The sequence below is a fragment of the Pelobates fuscus genome, chromosome 3 (assembly GCF_036172605.1).
Source record: "Pelobates fuscus isolate aPelFus1 chromosome 3, aPelFus1.pri, whole genome shotgun sequence".
Taxonomy (NCBI): domain Eukaryota; kingdom Metazoa; phylum Chordata; class Amphibia; order Anura; family Pelobatidae; genus Pelobates; species Pelobates fuscus.
Window position 1 is genome coordinate 425,571,129 of NC_086319.1, and position 17,124 is coordinate 425,588,252.

General features: G+C 47.8%; 1 protein-coding gene across 5 annotated transcripts in view; it reads right to left on the reverse strand.

Annotated features, from left to right (window-relative positions):
* Positions 1 to 17,124, reverse strand: part of DLG4 (discs large MAGUK scaffold protein 4) — a 404,912-nt gene that overhangs the window by 347,023 nt on the left and 40,765 nt on the right. The window contains exon 1 of one of the 5 annotated variants that reach the window (XM_063449837.1): positions 3,566 to 3,863. The exons of the other annotated variants lie outside the window; for them this stretch is intronic. Coding sequence (XP_063305907.1) covers positions 3,566 to 3,595 — 30 coding nt within the window. The 5' untranslated portion in view covers positions 3,596 to 3,863. Of the gene's footprint in view, positions 1 to 3,565; positions 3,864 to 17,124 lie in introns of those variants that run through there. 5 annotated transcript variants of the gene reach the window in all.

Consider the following 17,124-nt stretch of genomic DNA (forward strand, 5'->3'; position numbering starts at 1 on the left):
GCAATGTGTCATCGAACAAAGGATTAATCATGAGTATTCAGCAAGGGGATTGAGGAGATATGGGGAACACAAATAGTGGGGCTATGGCAGTCAGGGTTAGTCAATGAGTAGGTAAGGTGGAGGTCAGGATGAGCAATGAGGTAGTGTTGGGGCATTACAGTACACAGTGTGGATTGAGTTGACAAGGGGAGCAGAAGGTAAAAGTTGGGAGTTCAATAGTGCATGCTGGATTGAGGAAATTAGGGAAGAAAGGCTAAAGGCTGGCAGTTTAGTAATGTGGGATAATGATTTCTGTTACAGCAGAGGGTAAAGCATGGGCATCGGGGGTTAGGGTGAGCAGTGGGTAAAAGGTCTTGTGGCAATCCTATGAATCCTTGTGAGGGTTCAGTAATGTGGAACAGAGAAGATCAAGGTAAACAAATAGTAAAGGTGGGAATAGATGAGATGGGCAAAGGCAAAGATTGGGGGTTCAGTAGAGATTGTTACAGTTAATGGGTAGAGACAGGAGGATTCAGTACCATGGGGCATAGGAGGATAGATTGTGCAGTGGGGCTTGGAGTTGAGTGGTATGCAGAAGAGGTGGTAAGAGGGTAAATGCTGGGGTTAATGTCAGATATCTAAAGGTGGACAGGTGCTTAAAGTTGCCGGCTCTGTAGAGTTAAAGGAGATAAAGTGTTTGAGGCTTGGAATGGCGGTGGTCAGATTGGGAAAAGGTGGGCTGAAGGTAAGGAATGGGGTTCGGTTTCATGGGATTGAGGAGACAAGTGGGCTGACTGTGAAAGTTGGGGTTCAGTATCGTGGGTTTGAGGAGACAGGTGGACTGAGAGTAAAGGTTGGGGTTCAGTATTGTGGGATTCAGAAGACAGGTTTGCTGAGGTTAAGGAATGTGGTTCATTACCATGGGATTGAGAAGACAGATGGGCTGTGGGGTTCAGTATCATGGAATAGAGGAGACAAGTGGGCTGAGGGTAAAGGTTGGAGTTCAGTATCATGGGATTAAGGAGACAGGTGGGCTGAGGGTAAAGGTTGGAGTTCAGTATCATGGGATTGAGGAGACAGGTGGGCTGAAGGTCAAGGTTGGGGTTCAGTATTGTGGGATTGAGAAGACAGGTTTGCTGAGGGTAAGGAATGTGGTTCATTATCATGGGATTAAGGAGACAGGTGGGCTGAGGGTAAAGGTTGGGGTTCATAATTGTGGGATTGAGAATATGGAGATGGACTGAGTTTAAAGGTTGGGGTTCGTTAACATGGGATAGAGGAGACAGGTGGGCTGAGGGTAAAGGTTGGAGTTCAGTATCATGGGATTGAGGAGACAGGTGGGCTGAAGGTAAAGGTTGGGGTTCAGTATTGTGGGATTGAGAAGACAGGTTTGCTGAGGTTAAGGAATGTGGTTCATTATCATGGGATTGAGGAGACAGATGGGCTGTGGGGTTCAGTACCATGGGATTGAGGAGACAGGTGGGTTGTGGGGTTTAGTACCATGGGATAGAGGAGACAGGCGGGCTGAGGGTAAAGGTTGGAGTTCAGTATCATGGGATAGAGGAGACTGGTGGGCTGAAGGTAAAGGTGGGGGTTCAGTATTGTGGTATTGAGAAGACAGGTTTGCTGAGGTTAAGGAACGTGGTTCATTATCATGGGATTGAGAAGACAGATGGGCTGTGGGGTTCATTATCATGGGATTGAGTAGACAGATGGGCTGTGGGGTTCAGTATCATGGGATTGAGGAGACAGGTGGGTTGTGGGGTTCAGTATCATGGGATTGAGGAGAAAGGTGGGTTGTGGGGTTCAGTATCATGGGATAGAGGAGACAGGCAGGCTGAGGGTAAAGGTTGTAGTTCAGTATCATGGGATTGAGGAGACTGGTGGGCTGAAGGTAAAGGTTGGAGTTCAGTATCATGGGATTGAGAAGACTGGTGGGTTGTGGGGTTCAGTATCATGGGATTGAGGAGACAGGTGGGCTGAAGGTAAAGGTTGGGGTTCAGTATTGTGGGATTGAGAAGACAGGTTTGCCGAGGTTAAGGAATGTTATCCGAGGTTTGCCGAGGTTAAGGAATGTAATCCGAAGACAGGTTTGCCGAGGTTAAGGAATCCATTATAATTGGATTGAGAAGACAGATGGGCTGTGGGGTTCAGTATCATGGGATTGAGGAGACAGGTGGTTTGTGGGGTTCAGTATCATGGGATAGAGGAGACAGGCGGGCTGAGGGTAAAGGTTGGAGTTCAGTATCATGGGATTGAGGAGACTGGCGGGCTGAGGGTAAAGGTTGGAGTTCAGTATCAAGGGATTGAGAAGACAGGTTTGCCGAGGTTAAGGAATGTGGTTCATTATCATTGGATTGAGAAGACAGATGGGCTGTGGGGTTCAGTATCATGGGATTGAGGAGACTGGTGGGTTGTGGGGTTCAGTATCATGGGATTGAGGAGACAAGTGGGCTGAAGGTAAAGGTTGGGGTTCAGTATTGTGGGATTGAGAAGACAGGTTTGCCGAGGTTAAGGAATGTGGTTAAGGAATGTGGTTCATTATCATTGGATTCAGGTGGGCTGAAGGTAAAGGTTGGAGTTCAGTATAATGGGATTGAGGAGACTGGCGGGCTGAGGGTAAAGGTTGGAGTTCAGTATCAAGGGATTGAGAAGACAGGTTTGCCGAGGTTAAGGAATGTGGTTCATTATCATTGGATTGAGAAGACAGATGGGCTGTGGGGTTCAGTATCATGGGATTGAGGAGACTGGTGGGTTGTGGGGTTCAGTATCATGGGATTGAGGAGACAAGTGGGCTGAAGGTAAAGGTTGGGGTTCAGTATTGTGGGATTGAGAAGACAGGTTTGCCGAGGTTAAGGAATGTGGTTAAGGAATGTGGGTTATTATCATTGGATTCAGGTGGGCTGAAGGTAAAGGTTGGAGTTCAGTATAATGGGATTGAGGAGACTGGTGGGCTGAAGGTAAAGGTTGGAGTTCAGTATAATGGATTGAGGAGACTGGTGGGCTGAAGGTAAAGGTTGGAGTTCAGTATCAAGGGATTGAGACCGGTGTGCTGAAGGTAAAGGTTGGGGTACGGTAACATGGGATTGAGACAGGTGGGCTGAGGGTAAGGGATGGGGTTTAGCAGCATGGGATTGAGACAGGTGGGCTGAGGGTAAGGGATGGGGTTTAGCAGCATGGGATTGAGACAGGTGGGCTGAGGGTAAGGGATGGGGTTTAGCAGCATGGGATTGAGGCAGGTGGGCTGAGGGTAAGGGATGGGGTTTAGCAGCATGGGATTGAGACAGGTGGGCTGAGGGTAAGGGATGGGGTTTAGCAGCATGGGATTGAGACAGGTGGGCTGAGGGTAAGGGATGGGGTTTAGCAGCATGGGATTGAGACAGGTGGGCTGAGGGTAAGGGATGGGGTTTAGCAGCATGGGATTGAGACAGGTGTGCTGAGGGTAAGGGATGGGGTTTAGCAGCATGGGATTGAGACAGGTGTGCTGAGGGTAAGGGATGGGGTTTAGCAGCATGGGACAGAGGAGATTAGATTGGGCAAATGGGCAGTATTAAGGGTACAGTAAAATGACAGAGATGCTTCTTACCTTAGTTGTGACAATACACAGACAATCCATGGCATCTACTATCACCTCCGCTGCTTAACCACATCCAAGATCTCTGCAGGATTACCCTTACCCACCCCTTCCTCCTCTACCCTTGGATGCCCCCAGCCCTGGCTGTCTTCTGCCCCTCTCCTGAGGGTGGGGGAGGACAAGGGGAGAAGGGGGAACAGGGTGAGGATGTGAAAGAAGGAGGACAGGGGGACAAAAGCAGGAGAGAGGGAGCTGGTGTGGAGGAGAAGGGAAACCTGCAGCCTTCTGGGTGTTATGCAGGAAAGAGGGAGGGAGAGCAGATAGAGAGAGGGAGGGAGAGCAGAGAGAGGGAGGGAGAGCAGAGAGAGGGAGGGAGGGAGACACAGAGAGAGCAAGACACAACCACAAGAAGAAAGACAGAACGAGAGAGGAACAAGAGAGAAGGAGAGAAATGGGGGCAGGAAAACCCACGCGATGGAGGATACTCACGAAGACACTGTGACTAAGAGAGTGAGAGAGACAGCAAGAGAGAGGGTGGAGAAGGACAGAGACAGCAAGAGAGAGGGGGGAGAAGGACAGAGACAGCAAGAGAGAGGGGGAGAAGGACAGAGACAGCAAGAGAGAGGGGGGAGAAGGACAGAGACAGCAAGAGAGAGGGGGGAGAAGGACAGAGACAGCAAGAGAGAGGGGGGAGAAGGACAGAGACAGCAAGAGAGAGGGGGAGAAGGACAGAGACAGCAAGAGAGAGGGGGGAGAAGGACAGAGACAGCAAGAGAGAGGGGGGAGAAGGACAGAGACAGCAAGAGAGAGGGGGAGAAGGACAGAGACAGCAAGAGAGAGGGGGGAGAAGGACAGAGACAGCAAGAGAGAGGGGGGAGAAGGACAGAGACAGCAAGAGAGAGGGGGGAGAAGGACAGAGACAGCAAGAGCGAGGGGGAGAAGGACAGAGACAGCAAGAGAGAGGGGGAGAAGGACAGAGACAGCAAGAGAGGGGGGGAAAGGACAGAGAGATTGCTGCAGGGGGAGAGACAGACACAGAGAGACAGCGTAAATCACAATGAGGCAGCAAGATAGCAAGAGACAGAGAGAAACAGGGCGACATTGAGAAAGACACAGAGAGTGAGAGAGAGACAGAGAGTGAGAGAGAAAGAGAGACACAGAGAGTGAGAGAGAAAGAGACACAGAGAGTGAGAGAGAGACAGAGAGTGAGAGAGAAAGCGAGACAGAGAGTGATAGAGAAAGAGAGATACAGAGAGTTAGAGAGAAAGATACACAGAGAGTGAGAGAGAAATAGAGATACAGAGAGTGAGAGAGAAAGAGAGACAGAGAGTGATAGAGAAATAGAGATACAGAGTGAGAGAGAAAGAGAGACAGAGAGTGATAGAGAAAGAGAGATACAGAGTGAGAGAGAGACAGAGAGTGAGAGAGAGACACAGAGAGTGAGAGAGAAAGAGACAGAGAGTGAGAGAAAGAGACACACAGAGAGTGAGAGAGAAAGACAGATACAGAGAGTGAGAGAGAGAGACAGAGAGTGAGAGAGAAAGAGAGATACAGAGAGTTAGAGAGAAAGAGACACAGAGAGTGAGAGAGAAAAAGACACACAGAGAGTGAGAGAGAGAGAGATGCAGAGAGTGAGAGAGAGACACAGAGAGTGAGAGAAAGAGACACACAGAGAGTGAGAGAGAAAGAGAGATACAGAGAGTGAGAGAGAGAGACAGAGTGAGAGAGAGACACAGAGAGTGAGAGAAAAAGACACACAGAGAGTGAGAGAGAAAGAGAGACACAGAGAGTGAGAGAGACCGAGTGAGAGGGAAAGAGAGAGACAGAGAGTGAGAGAAAGAGAGACACAGAGAGTGAGAGAGACACAGAGAGTGAGAGAGAAAGAGACAGAGTGAGAGAGAAAGAGAGACACATAGAGTGAGAGACACAGAGAGTGAGAAAGAGAGACGCAGAGAGTGAGAGAGAAAGAGACACAGAGAGTGAGAGAGAAAGAGTGAGAGAGAAAGAGTGACACAGAGAGTGAGAGAGAGAGACACAGAGAGTGAGAGAGAGAGACACAGAGAGTGAGAGAGAGAGACACAGAGAGTGAGAGAGAGACACAGAGAGTGAGAGAGAGACAGAGAGTGAGAGAGAGAGAAAGAGACACAGAGAGTGAGAGAGAAAGAGACACAGAGAGTGAGAGAGAAAGAGAGTGAGAGAGAGACAGAGAGTGAGAGAGAAAGGAAGATACAGAGAGCGACAGAAAGAGAGACACAGATCAATGGAGAGCAATGCATAAACAATGGAGAGCAATGCATAAACAGCAATGCATAAAGAGTGACAGTGACAAAGAGACAGGGAAGGAGAGACAGAGAGAGTGACACAGAAAGAGAGACTCAGAGAGTGACAATGTGACATACAGAATGAGACAGAGATAGTATGAGGAAAAAAGACACACAGAGAGGAACAGAAAGAGAGAGTATTATAGATAAAGAGAAAGAGAAAGAGCGTAACAGTCAGTAATATACATAGCGACCAGGGCCGGACTGGGGATACAAAGCAGCCCTGGATAAAAAATCTATGCCAGCCCCATAAGTCATTGCGCCATATATTGTCGCGCGTAACATGTAAGGCTATGTCTTGATGATTGAGTAATATATATATGCATGTCCCTACAGGCTTTTCAACGTAAACACTGACTTTTCAGAGAAAAGGCAGTGTTTACATTGCTTCAAAGTGACACCGCTAGTGACAGTCACTCAGACGGTCACTAGAGGTGCTTCCTGTGTCAGTGCACCTACATTCAGGGCCTCCACACTCTGTAGGTGCTGAACGTTCCCCATAGAGATTCAATGCATCTCTATGAGGAGAGGCTGATTGGTGTAACGTTTTGCAGCCAATCCAATGACAAAGCATTGGATTGGCTGAGATCATCAAGCTTGACGATCTCAGCCATAGAGGCAGGGCCAGTCGAGGGAGACCAGCTTGCTGCGTGGGAAAAAAAAAGGTGAGCAAAAACACTATTTTTAAACACACATATACACCATGACAGACACAGAAACACACATATACCATGACAGATACACACCATGACAGACCATGACACAGACAGACCATGACAGACCATGACACAGACAGACCATGACGCAGACAAACCCACACACACACATATACCATGACACAGACAGACACACACACATATACCATGACACACACACCATGACACAGACAGACACACACCCCATGTCAGAGACACACACACCATGACGGACAGACACACCATGACACAGACATACACACACCATGACAGACACACACACGCACACACCATGACAGACAGACACACACACACACCATGACAGACAGACACACACACACCATGACAGACAGACACACACACTCACACCATGACAGACAGACACACACACACACCATGACAGACAGACACACACACACACCATGACAGACAGATACACACACACACACCATACAGACAGACATATACCATGACACACACACCATGACACAGACAGACACACACCCCATGACACAGACACACACACCATGACGGACAGACACACCATGACGGACAGACACACCATGACGGACAGACACACCATGACACAGACACACACACACACACCATGACAGACAGACACCATGACACAGACAGACACACACCCCATGACACAGACACACCATGACACATACACACACACCATGACGGACAGACACACCATGACACAGACACACACACCATGACGGACAGACACACCATGACACAGACAGACACACCATGACACAGACAGACACACACACCATGACACAGACAGACAGACAGACAGACACACACACACGCCATACAGACAGACACCATAACACAGACAGACACACACACACACGCCATGACACAGACAGACACACCATGACACAGACAGACACACACACCATACAGGCAGACACCATAACACAGCGAGACACACACACCATGACACAGACAGACACACACCATACAGACACACACCATGACACAGACACACACACCATACAGACACACACCATGACACAGACAGACACACACCATGACACACAGACAAACTCACACTGACACACATGACTCCTACCTGCCAGGGGGTCGTGCAGTGCAGGAGGCTGCTGGGGCAGGGGCACCTGTGCTGGCGGCCGCTGGGGGAGGTCTGCTGGCGGCCGCTGGGGGAGGTCTGCTGGCGGCCGCTGGGGGAGCTGCGCTGGCTCTCCTGCCCTTGCGCGCTGCTGAATGAGCCCGGGGCCAGAATATGACGTCATATTCCGGCCCCGGTCTCATTCAGCTGCACGCTGGGGGAGCAGAGGCAGCGCAGCTCCCCCAGTGGCCGCCAGCAGACCTCCCCCAGCGGCCGCCAGCAGACCTCCCCCAGCGGCCGCCAGCAGACCTCCCCCAGCGGCCGCCAGCAGACCCAGGTGTCTGCCCGGCCCCAGGTGCCGACGGCCCACCCGGAAATTTCCCGGTATCCCGGTGGGCCAGTCCGGCCCTGATAGTGACAGACAGAGACATAGTGACAGACAGAGACATAGTGAGAGAGAGAGAGGCATAGTGACAGACAGAGACATAGTGACAGAGAGACAGATCGTGACAGAGACATAGTGACAAAGAGAAATAGTGACAAAGAGAGCCAGTGACAGAGAGGGACATAGTGATAGAGAGAGGGACATAATGGCAGACAGGGACATAGTGGGAGAGATAGATAGTGACAAAGAGACATAGTGAGAGAAATAGACACACAGTGACAGAGAGATAGTGACAGAGACATACATAGTGACAGAGACAGAGCCAGAGAGACAATGACATAGTGACAAAGAGAGAAATAGAGACAGAGAGAGAAATAGAGAGAGATAGTGACAGAGAGAGAGGCACATTGACAGAGAGAGGCATAGTGATAGAGAGAGCCAGTGAGAGAGATACATACTGACAGGAAGACATAATGACAAAGAGAGAGATAATGACAGACAGGGACATAGTGACAGACAGAGACATAGTGGCAGAGAGAGAAACAGGGCACAAGAGACATAGTGACAGAGAGAGGGGCACAGTTACAGAGAGAGGCACAGTGATAGAGAGAGCCAGTGAGAGAGATACATACTGACAGGAAGACATAATGACAAAGAGAGAGATAGTGACAGACAGAGACATAGTGGCAGAGAGAAACAGGGCACAAGAGACATAGTGACAGAGAGGCACAGTGACAGATAGAGAGGCACAGTGACAGAGAGAGCCAGTGAGAGAGAGACATTGTGACAGAGAGATACATAGTGACAAAGAGACATAGTGGCAGACAGGGACATAGTGAGAGAGAGATAGATAGTGACAGAGAGAGAGATACATAGTGACAGAGACAGACAGTGACAGAGAGAGAGACAATGACATGGTGACAAAGAGAGACATAGTGACATAGACATAGTGACAAAGAGAGATAGTGACAGAGAGAGACATAGTGACAGAGAGACATAGTAAGAGAGAGAGACAGACATAGTGACAGAGAGAGAGACATAGTGACAGAGAGAAATATATAGTGACAGAGAGACATATTGACAAAGAGAAAGAGAGAGACACATAGTGACAAAGAGTGACAGAGAGAGAGCCAGTGATATAGTAACAGAGAGAGGCAGTGACAGAGAGACATAGTGGCAGAGAGGGGCATAATGACAGAGAGACATATTGACAAAGAGAAAGAGAGAGACACATAGTGACAGAGAGTGACAGAGAGAGAGCCAGTGATATAGTGACAGAGAGAGACAGTGACATAGACATCGCAACAAAGTGACAGAGAGATATATTGACAGAGAGAGACATAGTGACAAACATGGCAGATACGGACATAGTGTGTGTGAGAGAGATAGTGACAGAGAGAGAGTGTGTGACAGAGAAATAGATAGTGACAGAGTAATAGTGACAGACATATTGACAAAGACAGAGAGATACACACACAGTGACAGAGAGAGAGACATAGTGACAGAGAGAGAGATACATAGTGACAAAGAGACGTAGTGACAGAGAGATAGTGACAAAGAGCGAGACATAGTGACAAAGTTATAGTGACAGAGAGACAGACAGGGACATATTGACAGATAGACAGTGACAGAGAGAGACAGTTAAAGAGAGACATAGTGACAGAGAGATAATGACAGACAGGGACATAGTGACAGAGAGAGACAGTGAAAGAGAGAGACATAGTGACAGGGACATAGTGACAGAGAGAGACATAGTGACTCTCTTAACATTTGTTAGTGATTTAGAAGGTCAAGGTCCTGAACGTGTATGAAGTTTGAGTGTGTGAATGTTGATTGTGTGTGGAGTGTATAAATGGAGATGTAATTCCTTTCCCTATCATTCATGCCGCGTGTCTCCATCCTCTTGCCTTTCCACCTGTGCCTCCATCACATCTTCCTCTATTGGATTTCCACCTCATCTCTTAAACACAATTGTATCCCTCTGTATCTCAATCCACTTGTGTCCCCCAGTGTACCTTCTGTCCCATCTCCCTAACTTGTGTCTATTCCTCTCGTCCATCCTCAGTGTCTCTCTATCCCACTCCTACACCTACCTGGATTGTAGTGTGGCCTAGTGGTGCTCCATGCACCCAGCATGCAATGTCTATGGCCTACAATCCGATGTCTGTACATAGCTAGCGGACTCTCCCTCCAGGCTGCCCAGACCACCTTGCACGCGAATACTGAAGTTGATAATTAAAGACCATGAAGATAACCATGGAGGAACTAAAACAGAGAATTAAACACAAAAGGAGAATATCTGGGGAGTGTGAATTGAATCATTGCACTGACAAAATCCAGAAATAATGTCTGTACTCCTTAACCTCGTTTTCCAAACTGTTGGTCAGAAAATGAATCACTCCAACTCAAATATGTAGATAGCCTCTACATAAACAATGTTTAAACACCAAGGAGTGCGGAACTATGGTCTTATCTGTAACCCGCCACTCAAAAACCACATTGGCTTCTTCCCAAATACGGGACTCTAGACCATGTTGTCACCTTCGAAAACCGATCATGAAGATATACAAGCAACGACATTACGTGTTTCACAGACATAGGACAAGAATTCTACTCAGTCACTAGAAGATAATGTACTACATCTACATGTACCTCTCTTATCATCCATTGTGTGATCCCTGAGTGCGTTAAAATGTTATGTTTGATTTTTGGCTTTTATGATTTGGGCCTCCATTTAATATCGCCAAAACCCAGTCGGAAATGATTGAGTGTTATTTTTATGGAACTTGCCTGGTTTTATTGCCAGCTGAAATTCTAGCAGCCGAACCCGGCACATGGGTCAGGTGCACCAGAAAGATCATCAGATACATTTGGAAGCATATTTATTGGCTTCTTTTAATGACCCCCACATTACTACAGCTTTATTGTGAAAGAGGCGCACATTTATGCACGGGACCCCAACGTGGGGCCCATGGTTTGAACAATGTAAATCCCACCCTGCCATCTCTAAGTCTGGGAGATAACAAGACCTCTAACCAGCATGTTAATTATCCCTGAGCCATTACTATATACCCCAAACCCTACAAAATGACATTACTATATACCCCAATCCCTACAAAATGGCATTACTATATACCCCAAACCCTGCAAAATGACATTACTATATACCCCACACCCTACAAAATGACATTACTATATACCCCAAACCCTACAAAATGACATTACTATATACCCCACACCCTACAAAATGACATTACTATATACCCCACACCCTACAAAATGACATTACTATATACCCCAAACCCTACAAAATGACATTACTATATACCCCAAACCCTACAAAATGACATTACTATATACCCCACACCCTACAAAATGACATTACTATATACCCCAAACCCTACAAAATGGCATTACTATATACCCCAAACCCTACAAAATGACATTACTATATACCCCACACCCTACAAAATGACATTACTATATACCCCACACCCTACAAAATGACATTACTATATACCCCAAACCCTACAAAATGACATTACTATATACCCCAAACCCTACAAAATGACATTACTATATACCCCAAACCCTACAAAATGACATTACTATATACCCCACACCCTACAAAATGACATTACTATATACCCCACACCCTACAAAATGACATTACTATATACCCCACACCCTACAAAATGACTGTGGCGGAACCCACCTCGCCACTGGACATTGGAGGGGCCTGGCTGCCTGCCTCTTACCCGCTGACTATGGCCCCTGGAAAACTGGTACATTTAAAGATTTATATTTGGGCTTGTTATACTGTATATTGCTGCTACTGGCCCTTTTAACAGCATCTATGGACACATTGGGACTTTTGGGACTACTGTCCCTTTGTGAAGCATGTTCTAGTGTACTGCCTGTAATATTATATATGTATTTATATGTGTTAAGTTTATCCTGGGTGATTTGTATGCAGCATTCATCTGATTGTTCGGTAGAATCACTCCATTCAGTATATTGAGTGAAACTACCGAACAACCAGACCACCCAGGAATGAGTGTGCCTCCAATTACTGTAGTCATTGCAGCCGCCCAGTAGTGATGGGAGTTGAGCGCAGGACTTTTCTTTCTGCATTTGCCTCCAATTACCGTTTGCAACAATGTTGCAAACGGGTAATTGGCAATCAGTGCAGTGTGGTCTGTGTCCTCTGGGTGGCCGCCATTCGGGAGCCGAACACGTGGCGGCGGCCATCTTAAACTACCGAACAGCGGTGTTTTGCCGTTGAGCGTCTGGAACTAAAATCGGACACTCGACTAGGCAAACACCGCTGAGACCTCCAGACTTCCAGGATTTCGTGGGGAAACTACCGAACGGCCCGCTGTTCGGTAGAAAGAAACTCACGAACTAGGGGATTCATGCGAATCCCCCTTAGTCTCTATAACACCAGTAATTCGTCTGTTTCATTCACTTGTTTGTGACCGACCGCGGGGCCAAAATGCATGGAACTGTTTTCGGATACTTTACCCATGCGGTCGGTCAAATCTTTGGAACCTCATATCTCCCGAACCATTCATCCGAATGACTTGAATTTTGGATATGTTGTCCCCCTGAATAAGGGTGAAGTGTCGTCTCATTATTGGGGGAGGATTTATTGTATGCTGTTCCAGTTTGACTGCTAGGAGTGCAAGCCTATTCGTATGGTTCCTATTCAACTGTCTACAGCATTCAGAGGCTTGAGAGCATTCATATGCTTCTCTGATTCGGTGATTGTGGTGTCTGCCAGAGTGCTTGGAGTCCTCAGGAAGCGCTAGGAGCATCCTTTAACGGAGGTACTCAGTCGGGGTGCCAGGCGATCCGTTACATTGGTGGCAGCGGTGGGATGGCGTCCTGGTGTGAGAGGAACAACACCCTGGAGACACAGGAATTATTATGGAGTGGCATAGAACCAGCGAGTCCCTGGACAGTGCTCCAGGTGGAAGAGGAGTTTAACCGGAGGTTACAGAACCTCTTGGCGCCACTGGTAAAGCCAATAGTAGAGGCAACCAGGTTGGACTGCAGTGAGAGCGCCCGACAAGAGATGTGGGAAGAAACCCTAGAGGGTGTCCAGCGTTGGCGAGGTGAGCGTCTCCCCAGCAAGGAGCAGCGATTACAAGCCAGAGTGGCTCTACGGATACCTATGCTGGGAGAACAGGCTCAGGAGGAATGGGTGATGCAACTTGATTCACTGGCATGGAGAGAACTGGGTCTCGAGGACGCATACCAAGCGCTACGTTGGTACGCGGTTCAGCGGGTGCCTGGAATGGCCAAATTTGGCAAACCCGAGGGCGAGGATTATAATGGCCCTGGCTTATTATGGGGGACATTTGCAGAACCAGAATTTGGGAGTGCGGCAGAGTCACGGCTTTGGGACATATTTGACTACAGAGAAGCCGTGCTGGATCTCCCTATGGCCGAGGACCTAAGGCCAGACTTGACTGAACTGGCTGTCCAGGAATGGGAGCTGGAGCAGGATTACCAACACCTGTTCAGCGCCAGTCAGTTACCATATACCCCACAAGTACCACCAGAGCAGTGGGGAGATCGAACAGAATTATGCGGACTCATATGATCCAGTGACACCGCCTGTCTCTAACCTGATGGGGCTTCTGGACTGTACACCATTGGGAGCGGTGAGTTTTGTTCCCCCTCCCCAACAACTAAGCCCGCCAGTAGGAGACCTGTATTTAGTACCTCCTACTGCCCAACCAGCCCCAGAAATGCGGGACCTTATCGACTGGTCCTGGGAAGACCCACAGATGGCAGATGGAGATGGGACCGTGGTCTCTCTGCCGGCCCTACAGGGAGGCTGGGCAGTTGGCCCAGATCCCCAGCGGCAGGGCGTGTTACAGGGGGCTGAAGGTGCCGTCCTTGCCCCCCAGCGGCACCCTAACACACCAAGGGGAGACAGTGAGCCCCACAACAGCACAGAGGAGACCGTGGTCTCTGTGCCCAAGTTACAGGGAGCTGAAGGAGCCGTCCTTGCTCCCCAGCGGCAGTCTACGGTTCAGGGAGAGGAGTTGGTCATTCCCTCTCCCCAGCGGCAGCACAGCTCACCAAGGGGAGACAGTAAGCCCCACAACAGCACAGATGGGACCGTGGTCTCTGTGCCCAAGTTACAGGGAGCTGAAGGAGCCGTCCTTGCTCCCCAGCGGCAGTCTACGGTTCAGGGAGAGGAGTTTGTCATTCCCTCTCCCCAGCGGCAGCTTAGCACACCAAGGGGAGACAGTAAACCCCACAACCGTGCAGGTGGGACCGTAGTCTCTGCACCTACACCACTGGGGATAGGGACAGTCGGTACTAGTCCACAACAGCCAGACAAAATATCGGAAGGGGAGAAAGTCGTTTTTCCCCAACAACAGCTGTGTTCAACCAGGGGAGAGGACACCCTGGTTACTTTTTCCTCAAGCCTTGGACCTATAACTGGACACAAGTGGCAGGGGGCCATCTGGACAACTACCCCATGTGAGGACAGCCAGCCGACTATCAGAGCCCCAGACCGACTGGAGGTCTGGAGTCTGGATAGTCTAAATGGGAAAGGGGAGAAATGTGGCGGAACCCACCTCGCCACTGGACATTGGAGGGGCCTGGCTGCCTGCCTCTTACCCGCTGACTATGGCCCCTGGAAAACTGGTACATTTAAAGATTTATATTTGGGCTTGTTATACTGTATATTGCTGCTACTGGCCCTTTTAACAGCATCTATATACACATTGGGACTTTTGGGACTACTGTCCCTTTGTGAAGCATATTCGAGTGTACTGCCTGTAATATTATATATGTATTTATATGTGTTAAGTTTATCCTGGGTGATTTGTATGCAGCATTCATCTGATTGTTCGGTAGAATCACACTCCATTCAGTATATTGAGTGAAACTACCGAACAACCAGACCACCCAGGAATGAGTGTGCCTCCAATTACCGTTTGCAACAATGTTGCAAACGGGTAATTGGCAATCAGTGCAGTGTGGTCTGTGTCCTCTGGGTGGCCGCCATTCGGGAGCCGAACACGTGGCGGCGGCCATCTTAAACTACCGAACAGCGGTGTTTTGCCGTCGAGCGTCTGGAACTAAAATCGGACACTCGACTAGGCAAACACCGCTGAGACCTCCAGACTTCCAGGATTTCGTGGGGAAACTACCGAACGGCCCGCCGTTCGGTAGAAAGAAACTCACGAACTAGGGGATTCATGCGAATCCCCCTTAGTCTCTATAACACCAGTAATTCGTCTGTTTCATTCACTTGTTTGTGACCGACCGCAGGGCCAAAATGCATGGAACTGTTTTCGGATACTTTACCCATGCGGTCGGTCAAATCTTTGGAACCTCATATCTCCCGAACCATTCATCCGAATGACTTGAATTTTGGAAATGTTGTCCCCCTGAATAAGGGCTATCCAGCGATGCTGGATTTAAAGGTGTACCCCCGGTTTTTGGGGTACATCCAGAACTTGGCTGGAAAAGTGTACCAGATAATTGGGTTTAATGTTATCTGAGGGGAGGGGATGTGTGGGCTGAACCATGTATGTGATTGGTTATTTTATGCCTCCCCCTGGGTGTGGCCTGCATGTGGATTATTGTAATAAAAGCCAGGCTGGATGAGCCAGTCCAGAGTTCCTGTTTAACCCTCAAAGTGAAGTGTCGTCTCATTATTGGGGGAGGATTTATTGTATGCTGTTCCAGTTTGACTGCTAGGAGTGCAAGCTTATTCGTATGGTTCCTGTTCAACTGTCTACAGCATTCAGAGGCTTGAGAGCATTCATATGCTTCTCTGATTCGGTGATTGTGGTGTCTGCCAGAGTGCTTGGAGTCCTCAGGAAGCGCTAGGAGCATCCTTTAACGGAGGTACTCAGTCGGGGTGCCAGGCGATCCGTTACAATGACATTACTATATACCCCACACCCTACAAAATGACATTACTATATACCCCACACCCTACAAAATGACATTACTATATACCCCACACCCTACAAAATGACATTACTATATACCCCACACCCTACAAAATGACATTACTATATACCCCACACCCTACAAAATGGCATTACTATATACCCCAATCCCTTCAAAATGACATTACTATATACCCCAAACCCTGCAAAATGACATTACTATATACCCCACACCCTACAAAATGGCATTACTATATACCCCAATCCCTACAAAATGACATTACTATATACCCCAAACCCTGCAAAATGACATTACTATATACCCCACACCCTACAAAATGACATTACTATATACCCCAAACCCTGCAAAATGACATTACTATATACCCCACACCCTAAAAAATGACATTACTATATACCCCACACCCTACAAAATGACATTACTATATACCCCACACCCTACAAAATGACATTACTATATACCCCAAACCCTACAAAATGACATTACTATATACCCCAATCCCTACAAAATGACATTACTATATACCCCACACCCTACAAAATGACATTACTATATACCCCAATCCCTGCAAAATGACATTACTATATACCCCACACCCTACAAAATGACATTACTATATACCCCACACCCTACAAAATGACATTACTATATACCCCACACCCTACAAAATGACATTACTATATACCCCAATCCCTACAAAATGACATTACTATATACCCCACACCCTACAAAATGACATTACTATATACCCCAAACCCTACAAAATGACATTACTATATACCCCACACCCTACAAAATGGCATTACTATATACCCCAAACCCTACAAAATGACATTACTATATACCCCAAACCCTACAAAATGACATTGCTATATACCCCACACCCTACAAAATGACATTACTATATACCCCAATCCCTACAAAATGACATTACTATATACCCCACACCCTACAAAATGACATTACTATATACCCCAAACCCTACAAAATGACATTACTATATACCCCACACCCTACAAAATGACATTACTATATACCCCAATCCCTACAAAATGACATTACTATATACCCCAAACCCTACAAAATGACATTACTATATACCCCACACCCTACAAAATGACATTACTATATACCCC